This window comes from Corticium candelabrum, chromosome 2 (assembly GCF_963422355.1).
Source record: "Corticium candelabrum chromosome 2, ooCorCand1.1, whole genome shotgun sequence".
Taxonomy (NCBI): domain Eukaryota; kingdom Metazoa; phylum Porifera; class Homoscleromorpha; order Homosclerophorida; family Plakinidae; genus Corticium; species Corticium candelabrum.
The window spans coordinates 11,370,888-11,381,916 of record NC_085086.1 but is presented as its reverse complement, the minus strand read 5'-3'; the positions used below and the strand labels follow the sequence as shown (position 1 = coordinate 11,381,916).

General features: G+C 43.2%; 3 protein-coding genes across 5 annotated transcripts; all 3 read left to right on the top strand.

The window, feature by feature from the left end:
* The first annotated feature begins 1,965 nt into the window (after nt 1-1,965).
* On the top strand, nt 1,966-4,022 carry LOC134198313 (serine/threonine-protein phosphatase 4 regulatory subunit 4-like). Of its 2 annotated transcripts, none has more exons than XM_062667681.1 (6): nt 1,966-2,108; nt 2,184-2,257; nt 2,944-3,046; nt 3,466-3,594; nt 3,684-3,792; nt 3,858-4,022. In XM_062667681.1, exons 1-6 carry the CDS (start codon nt 2,055-2,057, stop codon nt 3,923-3,925), a joined length of 537 nt encoding a protein of 178 aa, XP_062523665.1. In that variant the 5' UTR covers nt 1,966-2,054; the 3' UTR covers nt 3,926-4,022. The 2 variants fall into 2 exon arrangements, with proteins under 2 accessions (XP_062523665.1, XP_062523666.1); XM_062667682.1 differs by having other exon boundaries at nt 3,725-3,792; nt 3,858-3,974.
* LOC134198315 (uncharacterized) lies at nt 3,917-7,277 on the top strand. The gene is made up of 8 exons (XM_062667683.1): nt 3,917-3,945; nt 4,321-4,427; nt 4,822-4,943; nt 5,000-5,122; nt 5,592-5,704; nt 6,207-6,328; nt 6,577-6,669; nt 6,731-7,277. Exons 5-8 carry the CDS (start codon nt 5,642-5,644, stop codon nt 6,825-6,827), a joined length of 375 nt encoding a protein of 124 aa, XP_062523667.1. The 5' UTR covers nt 3,917-3,945; nt 4,321-4,427; nt 4,822-4,943; nt 5,000-5,122; nt 5,592-5,641; the 3' UTR covers nt 6,828-7,277.
* A 1,252-nt stretch (nt 7,278-8,529) lies between these two features.
* On the top strand, nt 8,530-9,928 carry LOC134176185 (uncharacterized). 2 transcript variants are annotated; one of them, XM_062642872.1, is made up of 5 exons: nt 8,530-8,662; nt 8,747-9,045; nt 9,120-9,191; nt 9,261-9,304; nt 9,561-9,928. In XM_062642872.1, exons 2-5 carry the CDS (start codon nt 8,757-8,759, stop codon nt 9,846-9,848), a joined length of 693 nt encoding a protein of 230 aa, XP_062498856.1. In that variant the 5' UTR covers nt 8,530-8,662; nt 8,747-8,756; the 3' UTR covers nt 9,849-9,928. The 2 variants fall into 2 exon arrangements, with proteins under 2 accessions (XP_062498856.1, XP_062498855.1); XM_062642871.1 differs by having other exon boundaries at nt 9,261-9,307.
* Nucleotides 9,929-11,029: the final 1,101 nt, after the last annotated feature.

Genomic DNA, 11,029 nt, shown 5'->3' with positions numbered 1-11,029 from the left:
GGTTGGTGTACTATAAAGACCAGAGATGCACAATCAGTCACATTTCTAACAATCCAAAACCTTCCAACATGTCTAAGACATGTGAACAAGTTCACCACATTCTCACAAAGCTGCAATGAGTGCATTTAGTTGCAATACTAGACATGCTTTGTGTTTGTCCAGAAACGAACTGAGAATCTAACCTTTTTTTGCATAGTATGTCACTACACCACAACATCAGATCTAAAGGATGTAGTCAGTGACCACTAGATACAGGTTTTAATGTATACAGATCACAAAATGAGATAGAAGCCCTGTTCACACTTGCAACTGGATCGCAATCCAATTACAATAAATCCAATCCACATCGAGAGGTGGATTCGATCACAATCGGTTGAATCCAATTAACAATAGTGGGCGTTACCCACTATTGTAGTCATATCTACCTACCTACACTACCATTGTAGTCAAAACATCTAGCCCTTGATCTTCGCTCATCTTTGTTCTCGGTCACCTTACTTCACTGTATCAACGCTTTCCACAAGCAAACAAGCCACACTTACACATCGGTCATCAGTCACGTGATAATAAAAAAGATGGAGGTATCGTTTTCAATGTGTAGTGTGGATGCTCGCTAGCCTTATCCATTCTGGTTTAGTGTGGACAGGCATAAAGTCTATGCACAATCAAACCTAAAGCTCTATAGTTAGTAGGTCAAGTGTAGTAAACTTTCTCACTTGGAATTTTCTTGCATCTGCTACGCACATCAACTTTAAACCACCAATAACACATAGTGTGTATAAAGAGGCAAAGTCAACTGTGACATAATAAAATAAAATAAAGCATTCATCAACAATAAAAATAACCAGATTTTCAAAATTTTAATATTTAATATTAAACTACTTGAGCGCCATTGAGTAAGCTACTCACTAGACTCACATGACCTCTGTGTACAAACACTACCGTAACGATGATAGTTTCGTGGTTTGTACTCTATTATTATTCTGATTATTCTTTTAAAGCGCGTAGGCACACGCGCGCGCGCGCGCACACACACACACACACACACACACACACACACACACACACACACACACACACACACACACACACACACACACACACACACACACACACACACACACACACACACACACACACGTTACACAAGCATAGGTACCTGCTCATTAGGTTCTGATTGTTGGATGGTCTGCTGTTGCTGTCCTGTCTGCAGATTACTTGCAGGCTCATCTGCACAAACCACGCCTCCTCTCTTCATAACGTCTCTAACGATATGTAGATGACCTGCTTCTTTGAGAATCTCACAAAGTCTATCAACCGCGTTTTCCTTGTATGGCAGGATATCGTAAAGCAGCATTCGCGCCTTGTCTTCCGGAGTAGAACATTGTCTTAGTTGGCGAGCTTCTTCTAGAGTTACAAGACGACTTGAGACTAAACGGTCTATTATAGCAGACACAGGCAACGCTGGAACAAGTTCCGTCATATTGTCTGTAACATATCGCTGATAGTCTTCAGACTGAGATGACATGGTGAAGAGGAAATGAAGACCGGAAGTAGATTTTGCAACGAAATCGTACGTTTAGAGAAGATAAACGGTACACTAACAATGATCAACACGGTGTTGATGTCAGCACTAACAATTCTCTCAATTCCTTGACTAGATACGGACAAACAGACGACCTACTCAAACTGATGACTCAGGGTTAACGCGCGCTAAACAAGACCTCTCCCTAGACGTCCCAATTTTAATGTTAATTTTTTATTTGTATCACATTCAAATACAATTCTTACTACGTACTAAAGTATATAAAAAATTTAAAAAGACAAGATCAAAGCATATCAAACAGAGTAAGTCCCCGCCCACTTTTGCTCTTTCCCCGCCTACTCTGTGCTTTAGTTATAAACGTCTGGGCTCCGAGGCTACCTCAGAGCAGAACCTTTTTTCTCTCGTTCGTGCTGACGATTTGAGCAACGAGAGAAGCTAAATTCTGGGTGTGTGTTTCTGTAAACATTCGCTTTGCGAGACGAGAGTGACGATAGAGTGGCCAAAGGACATGCTGGAGGAGATAGAAGACTTTCGCTTGGAGAGGTCGATAAGAAGTCTCAAGGTGAATGTCATCTCCTTTCTTCACTCGACCAACGCTTTCTCAACGTCGAGTTGAATAACGTGCTCTGTCTTTCAGACCAATGAGGAAATCGAGAAGTTGAGTGTCGACGAGAAATTGAGTTCTTTGGATCGAGCTCTGTATTTGCTCAAGTAAGCGAGTTGTCGCCGAGCTAGCGCAGTAAATCGATAGTCTGTTGTTGTGGACGTCTATTTGTCGAGGAAACGAAGCCATGGAAGACTCGCGTTCATGTCGAAAATGATGTTTTCGCGTACGACGCCGACACGCAGCCTATTGACATCGAGTGAATGCGCTTGTTTGTGGCTTTGCCTCAGCTGCACTCTACCGTGCTGTATGCGCTCGTTTTTCGAGTCTAAGGGGTGAAAATCGCGTCATTTCTGTGAATCTTTCTTTTCTCTCACTGTATCACATGACACTGTTGAGTGGCGCGGCGTCCTGTCTCGTTGGCAAGCAATTGTCAGTCAAATGTACCGATTTGGTGCTCTGATTTCATTGACGAGTCAGTCGACGGCCGTTCACGCTGCTGTGAGGGACAAGCGCTAAATGCGTGGGCTTGAGTATTGTCGCACTGTTTGAGTCTCACTTTGTTGTGTCTTTCATTTTCGCTCTCCGTACGCCAGCTGGTCGAGAAATGTCACCGGATGACTCTCCCGCGTGCGCACATTCGTATTCATTCATGCCTTTTCATTCATGTCTTTTCATTCATGCCGTTTTATTGTGCTTGTCTATCGTTGAATCGCGCGTGTGTTGTCCATTTGGTGCGTGGGATGTGACAAGAGGTCAAATGGTGATGTCGTTGTCTTGTTTTTGTGTGTAGAAACGGTCAAGACGTGCAGAAATTGAGTGTCGTTTCGAATCTGACGTCACTGATGAGGCAGAGTCCGAGTGATACTCAGAGGAAAGTGCTGCCTAAGATATGGGTAAGTTGGTAATGATGTTGTTGTGAATTGCTTGAGTTGCATCTGCAAGTTAAATTGAGAGAGGCAATGGATCTCTATTGTAGGTTCTGTTTGTCTGAGTGCATGTTCGTTTGTTTGTTTGCCCATCTGTTTGTTTATGATCTCTGCTGGCGGGTCTGAGTCTGCGTATCAGTGAGTTCTAAGTCTCTGAGCCATTCTCTTTGTATGTCAGTCAGTGTGTCCTCAGTCCATCAGTGAGTCTCTCCATGGCTCTGTCTATCTGCCAGTCAGCTAAGTCCATTTGGTTGAGTTCGTTCTATCAGGTCTATTTGACTCCATTGAAAGAAAACTGTCCATAACATTAGTATAGTATAGAAATTAATATCAAACAAGTTAGTATTATAAATGGCTATAGCTGTGTAACACTTTGTTTACCACAGGAACTTGTTTTTTCGGCTCATGTGGACATTCAAGTTGGTAGAGAACAAACAGCTGATGGCGTAAGCATTCCATTTGATGCTCTTTCCTACTGTGTTGAATGGATTGGAGAGCAGAGAGAGAGAGGAGAGGTGAGTTAGTCAGTACACTGTAGGAAATTGCTGCTGTCAGTTTATGTGTGTCAGCTTTCTGTCTGTTTGTCTGTCTGTTTGTCTGTTAGATAAACCCTTTGCCATATTGTCGTGGTGCTTCTCTTTGTAGTCGTCTCTTCAGCGTGGGTCAAGGCTTGGTTGTTGTGAGCAGCTACAGTTCTGATGTGATCAGGAGAGGTCAACTCTGTTGCTTGTGGTTGTCTGTTTGATGTTTAATAATTTAGTAAATTACTTGTGTGCAGATATTGCCCATTGCCTTGGCAAAAGGGCAGTTGTCTCAGACTGTGTTGTCATGTCTAGCCAGCTATGAAATACTGGGACACATTGCAAGTAAGTTTGAGGCTGTGAGGTAATGTGGATGGACTTTGTCACAGGGATGCATTTTCTAAGACTATTGTATTGGAGGGATGCATCTTTGAATGCTTTAGAATTATTGTATTAGAGAGATGCATATCTCAATGCTTTAGAATTATTGTATTGGGGGAATGCATCTCTGAATGCTTTAGAATTATTATATTGGAGAGATGCATATCTCAATACATTAGAATTATTGTATTGGAGAGATGCATATCTCAATGTATTAGAATTATTGTATTAGAGAGATGCCTATCTCAATGCATAGAGCTATTGTATTGGAAGGATGCATCTCTCAATACATTAGACTATTGTATCTTCTGGTAATTGATTTTACTTATTTTCTGTAAGGTGTGTCGCGAACTGCTCAGTCTTGTGACATCACTATGACAAGATGTTGACTATGAAGTGAGAGCTTGTATGTGTCGACAACTTGCTCCAATAGCGAAGCAGCTGGGGTAGGTGGAGTTTTCCTTGAGTTTCCTGTTTTTATGAATAGGTAGAGAGACAGACGGACAGGCAGACAGATTGACAGACAGACAGGTAAACAGACATATTGGTAGACAGAACTGCAGGCAAGCAAGCAGACAGACAGATTGACAGGCAGACAATCAAGAACACAGATAGACAGACAAACAACAATCACAAAAACTGACATATGGACAGACGGACAGACCAATTGACAGACAGACGGGCACAGAGACAGATGGACAGACGGACTGATAACAGATTGCTAGACAGACAGATTGACAGACAAACAGACAGACAGACAGACAGACAACCAACAGATAAGTAGACAACATCACTCTCTTCTCATCATACACAGCGTTGACTTGTGCTTCTCACTTTCAGATCCAAACTGACAGGCAATCTCATTCTATCCGAGTTGATCGAACTCGCCAAAGACAAAGAATGCACCGTGCTCATGTCGTGTTTTGAAACTCTCGTCTCCATTCTTGACCAACTGGACAAAGGTTTGAACCCACGGACAGCTGGAATGTTAACAACTTGATGCGTGTTTGCGTCGTAGAGTTGAGAGTTTCGTCTGTCATTCCTCTCGTGTGAGAGTGTTTTGAGAATGCGTTTGCATGGAAGGATGCGTCGCTGCAAGTCGTGTGTCAGTTGTATGGCAGGTTTTGCCACGTGTTGAAGGGTTAGCGTTGACGTGTTGTGTTATGTTGATTGTTGGTTGGGATTGTTGGATGGGGAAGTGAATTGTAGACGAACGGGAAGGAGATTGGTGAGTGGGTGTGGTAGCTGTGGAGAGAGTTTGTTGTCTATTTTAGATGCATGGTAGGAGGTATGGCAGCCAAGTAGACAGACACACAGACTGACAGATGGACAGGCACATAGCCAGATGGACACATGGACAGACTCATAGATAGACAGTTAGACAGACATACAGCAACACAGACGGATGGATAGACACATAGGCAGGCAGGTGGACAGACACATAGACAGACGAATAGGCAGACATCTAGACAGAGACAAACACCAACAGCAACAATAACAGAATGAGATGCAGAAACAGACAAGGCGGTGACAAGACGCACTAAACGTGTTCAACGGTTCACTGCAAGTCAATACTCGTCCATCATTCATTAATTGATCTTTTTCACTAGACGTATGCGACAACGATCATCGCAAACGGTTTCTCAATTTTTATTGTCAGATGGCAACATTGAATCAAGGGAATGCAAAATCGCAGATGCTTGTCACGGCTGCAAAAACGATGGTGAGTCTTGTTTGTGTGTGTGTGTGTGTGTGTGTGTGTGTGTGTGTGTGTGTGTGTGTGTGTGTGTGTGTGTGTGTGTGTGTGTGTGTGTGTGTGTGTGTGTGTGTGTGTGTGTGTGTGTGTGTGTGTGTGTGTGTGTGTGTGTGTGTGTGTGTGTGTGTGTGTGTGTGTGTGTGTGTGTGTGTGTGTGTGTGTGTGTGTGTGTGTGTGTGTGTGTGTGTCACTGTGTGTGTGCTTGTGATGCTTATGGTTTCTGTCTTTATTGTAATTTGTGTTTATACGTTCTGCTGTAGTGTGTCTGGCTGGCTGGATGTTGTCTGTTTGTCTGTTTGTCCATCTGTCTGTCCGTGTGTCTGTCTGTCTTTCTGTCTGTCTCTCTGTGTGTCCAGCTTTATGTCAATCTTCTTTATGTCAAATGTTGTCCATTCAACAATTACACACCCCAATTTCTAGGCATAAGCAATTGCATTCTTGTGTGTAATGTCTGATGTTGCATGTGCAGGCGATGATCCTTTTTGCCAAGGCTCATAATTTTGATCACGAACTGTCGGTAACTCTTCAGCAATTGGTGACAGACCAACATCCTAAAATTAGAAGGACAGTACAGCATCAGGATTTCATGAGGTGACTATTGTATTGGAGGGATGCATCTCACAATACATATGTGTGTGTGTAAACTCGTTTATTTAGAATAAACGAGGAGCTAACCAACCGCATGTAGCCAACAGACTAACAATCCTGTGGTGCTACACTAAAATAAATACAGTCAGTAAAACGCTCGCAAACAACAGAACAGATAGAACTATTGGTACACTAAGCAATATATAAGATAACTATCTATATCTAAACTAATCTTAATTTCCCCCATCTAGCGTTCTTGAACTGTGGAGCTGTGAAACTGTGTATCTTGTCAAACTAGAGTCAGCAAGAATTCGTCTAGCCTATCCAACCCTTCATGGAAGGCGGTGAGCTCATGAGCTTACATCACTTGATGTACCTTGGTCTGATTTCTTGTTTGTTATGCAGACAGAGTAATAGTCTTGGCTGCTGGTTCAATCCAACTCCACACTGTATCAAGCACATTTCTCGACACAATTTTATCATTTGGCAGTGTGTTGAGTGAGAATGCCTTCCTTGCAACTCGGACTTTGCATATGCAAGTATTGCTCTAGAACTCTAATCTTGTTTTGAAGTTCCACGATTTCATTTGCTTGCTGTTCAATTATCCGATGTAAAGCATCAGCTTCAGTCTCAGTGAAATTTTCTACAATTAATTTTAGGATCTTCACGTTTGAGATCACTACTATACACACGTCTTGATCAACTGCGGATGAGGTAGAACAGCCTCTGCTTTCTGATTTAGACATTACAGCTATGGAATAGTGAGTATGTGTTGTGTTACTTTAGACATTACTGTTGCTGGGACTGCAAGGCTAATTGTAAACAGACTGTAGCTATAGAGTACGTGTACTGTACCCATCGAGTGCAAGTTATCACAGTAAGAACTTTGACTTGGCCAATCTCATGTATACAGTAGCAAACTAGACTGCCCATGGCAGAACAATGCAGAACGTTCTACATGTCTGGTTACCCCAAATGAGTTCCCAGGTGGCATGATTTCACTCACCAAAACTAATCCATCGCTAGGCAATGAGTAGTGTATGTTTCCACTCCACGTATATCTGTTTAGAGTGTGAATCAGGCGACTTCATCGTGAACAGCAGTCTCTTATCCTTGAGAAGCCGTACTCAAGAAATGGCTTCCTACGCAGGCAAAGTCTCTCACAAGATGCACGAAATGGTAAGTAGGGAACTTACTTACAAAGCCTATAGCTAGTCATCGGAAAGATGATCTACGGTTCAAGAGCAGACTAGAAAATGTGAACTTTGTGTACAGCGAGATGGGCGAAAGGTGCGCGTGTCACTGGCCCTCGAGATTACGCATGCTCTAGAAGCTCCGCCGCCAATATCGTCTATTGTAGGAATGCATCTCGCAAAACACTAGCTAGACTATTGTATTAAAGGGCTGCCTCTCACAATGAGACAATTGTATTGAAGGGATGCATCTCACAATACACTAGCCTATTGTATTGAAGGGATGCATCTCACAATACACTAGACTATTGTATTGGAGGGATTCATCTCACAATACATTATTGTATTGGAGGGATGCATCTCACAATACATTAGACTATTGTACTGGAGGGATTCATCTCACAATACATTAGACTATTGTATTGGAGGGATGCATCTCACAATACACTAGACTATGGTATTGGAGGGATGCATCTCACAACGAGACAATTCTATACTGGAAGTATCCATCTCACAATACATTAGGCTATTGTATTGGAGGAACACATCTCACAATACACTAGACTATTGTATTGGAGGGATGCATCTCTCAATTTTTTTAGCTCTGAAGAAATTGAAAGCTTAAACAAACAACTTCGTTATCATAATTGGAATTTCTAGGCAATAAATTAACATACTACATGATTGTGAGGCGTGGTTATTTACATGGGAGGGTGATTGGGTTTCGGAGTCTCGCCAGGTGTGCTAGGAAGGTGTTGTGACACCAAGTTGCAAACATCATCATTTTCGTTGCAGACGTCATCATCTTTGTTAGTTCGTGTGTTTGTGAGTAGAAATTGAGAATCACTAGCACTAGTGAGAAGTAGTGTTGACAAGAGCGAGTGTGTTGATCTCCATCTCTTAGTAAGCTGTTTGTGGCGTTTCAGTCGTCTGGGGACTGTTGAGGCGTGTTGATCACATGCGAGGATTGTGATTGGTTGGTAATCAGATGACATCATGTATAAGCCAATGTGTTTGATACCCACACTCCAGTTCCTTGCCAAGTGTCGTAGAGCTAAGACGTCGTGATGATCTCTCTCTTTCGACTTCAGTGCCGCTGTTGACCGTCTAACGTTTCATTGATTTTGCACGCTTTCTATCATCAGTAAGAGAGTGATATTAGATCTGATCGAGACGTACGATTGCTTGCTCGCAACATCAACTTTCTTAATTTCCGTCTAACTCTTAGATTGTCCACCATGAGTACATCTCAGCAGGATGACTACCAACGCTACATCACAGACAATATGGTGGAACTTGTTCAAAAGTTGTGTGTGTCTGCTATAATAGACCATTTACTCTCACATCGTTTGGTAACAATGGAAGAAGGTCATCAACTGAGTCGATGTTCTACTGAGCAAGACAGAGCTAGGATGCTGTTTTATCACATTCTACCATATAAGGGAAATGATGTTGTTGGTAGATTGTGTAACGTCCTTGTGGATGCAGGACAGCATCACATAATAAGTGAAGTTATGAGGAAAGAAGGTTAGCTGACTTGGATGGTAACATTCTCATATTATTTCATCATAAATTGACATCATATTCTTAACTTAAAATAGTGCGACAACCACACGTTGTCCAAAGACTGACAACAACGGAGAATACCCATGGGACACCAAGCGATCTCCAAGGTAAATAACCAGTCCCTGTGGGGTATTGGGCGTGTTTGACTAATTAGACTGATTGATATGATTGGCTAGTTGCTGCTACCGGTGTTGGAGAGATGGAAATGCTGAAAGATCAGGTGGTACAGTTTACACACACACACACACACACACACACACACACACACACACACACACACACACACACACACACACACACACACACACACACACACACACACACACACACACACACACACACACACACACACACACACACACACACACACACACACACACACACACACACACACACACACACACACACACACACACACACACACACACACACACACACACCACACTTTGCACCACGTCATCGTTTCTTCTACGCAGGCTGTAGGAGACAAGATCGTCAAGACTATGCACGTACTGGAGGAAGCTAAGAAAGTTATCTACAAGGCTACAGGTGACAGTGGAAGTGTAGAAATCCAGGGCAGAACTCTGCAGTACGAAGTGAAAGGTGGTTTCTACAAATGGAAATACCAATTCACAGGAAAGGCGTGGGACTCTGTTACCGAGATAACTGTAAATAGCAAAGGCTGGAAAAGTTCGGGAGGAGCAAGAGAACACGTGCTCAAAGACCTTGTAGCAGAGCTGAGGAAGAAGGGATTCCTGAAGTAGTTCCAGAGCAGCAACCGGATCTAGAAGAAGAACCGCTGTCTTTCAGTTAGATCAGCCACAATAGCATGATTGTATGTAGGCTCGAGTGTCCAGCCGGTCACTCCCCCGCGGTGGAGAAAGACCGGCTGGAGACATTCGCCACTCAAAGGAAACCTCTGCCTCTCCATCCTCCAATCAGGATTTTACACGTTTGGTTAGTGTTTGTGCATGCACGTGCATTCACGTGCATTCACGATAACTGCTGATAGCAATGCCCATCGCTATTGGCTCTCTACTAATGGCTTTGTAACGGAGTAGTCAATTTCTTTTACCGTCTGATATCACATTTCGTTAGCGTGTGAGCTACACCTGCATGTCGTCTTCTCTTTTGTCTTCCTTTTCGTACTTGGAGGAATAGGCAGCGCATGCAAAACAACTTCTAGTCCCTTAGGGTGTCGTACGTTGCATGAATTGAACGAGTAGACCATCGACAAAGCGTGGTATTTGCACTCAACGCAGGGCGACGCGCAGAGCTATGATTTGCGTACATTGTGGTCGACCTTTGGTTGTCCTCTGTGGTAAACTTTGAGTCTAGCGCTCTTAGAACGAGAGAAAGACAACGAGAAGAGCTGGAAAGAGTCAACCTGTTGTTCGTAGACTTGGATTGCACGTGTCGAGACTACACCTACTTGCGTCAGAGCGAAATTATATTAGCAAAGAGCCAATAGCGACGAGCATCCCTATCGAGGATGCACAAACATTGAACGGAACTCTGATTGAAGGATAGAGAGTCGGCGGTTTGTTTGAGTGGCGAATGTCTCCAGCCGGTCTTTCTCCGCAGCGGGGGGAAATGACCGGCTGGACACTCGAGCCTAGATTGTATGTAGCTAGCGACACCTTTTAAAGGGAAAGTCCAACAAAAATGAACTTAACTTGTATGAGTAGATCTTACCAAGACAAATCGATCGGTATAAGTTACTCCGTTATCTTCGCTTTTGTATACGAGAACGAGCTATGTTTCTGTGATGTGCAACGCCCACGCGCCTGCTCCGCGCTTCCTGCTCGATTAAGCTCCGCCCACTGCGAACGAAACAATGCGTTTACGAATGACTGCTACGGATATATCGAGAATGCCGAATGTGAATGCGAAGATATCATGAAGATCTGCCTTCTTGCCGTCAGTGGTTCCTCTCTAAAGTAAA

Excerpts from the sequence above, each read along its gene's own strand:
- LOC134198313 (XM_062667681.1), top strand. The coding sequence starts at position 2,055 with ATGCTGGAGGAGATAGAAGACTTTCGCTTGGAGAGGTCGATAAGAAGT. Across the intron at positions 3,047-3,465 it reads AAGTGCTGCCTAAGATATGG|GAACTTGTTTTTTCGGCTCA; the intron begins GTAAGTTGGTAA and ends TGTTTACCACAG. Across the intron at positions 3,595-3,683 it reads AGCAGAGAGAGAGAGGAGAG|ATAAACCCTTTGCCATATTG; the intron begins GTGAGTTAGTCA and ends TTTGTCTGTTAG.
- LOC134198315 (XM_062667683.1), top strand. The coding sequence starts at position 5,642 with ATGGCAACATTGAATCAAGGGAATGCAAAATCGCAGATGCTTGTCACG. Across the intron at positions 5,705-6,206 it reads TCACGGCTGCAAAAACGATG|GCGATGATCCTTTTTGCCAA; the intron begins GTGAGTCTTGTT and ends TTGCATGTGCAG. Across the intron at positions 6,670-6,730 it reads CCAACCCTTCATGGAAGGCG|ACAGAGTAATAGTCTTGGCT; the intron begins GTGAGCTCATGA and ends TTTGTTATGCAG.
- LOC134176185 (XM_062642871.1), top strand. The coding sequence starts at position 8,757 with ATGAGTACATCTCAGCAGGATGACTACCAACGCTACATCACAGACAAT. Across the intron at positions 9,046-9,119 it reads TGAAGTTATGAGGAAAGAAG|TGCGACAACCACACGTTGTC; the intron begins GTTAGCTGACTT and ends AACTTAAAATAG. Across the intron at positions 9,308-9,560 it reads AAATGCTGAAAGATCAGGTG|GCTGTAGGAGACAAGATCGT; the intron begins GTACAGTTTACA and ends TCTTCTACGCAG.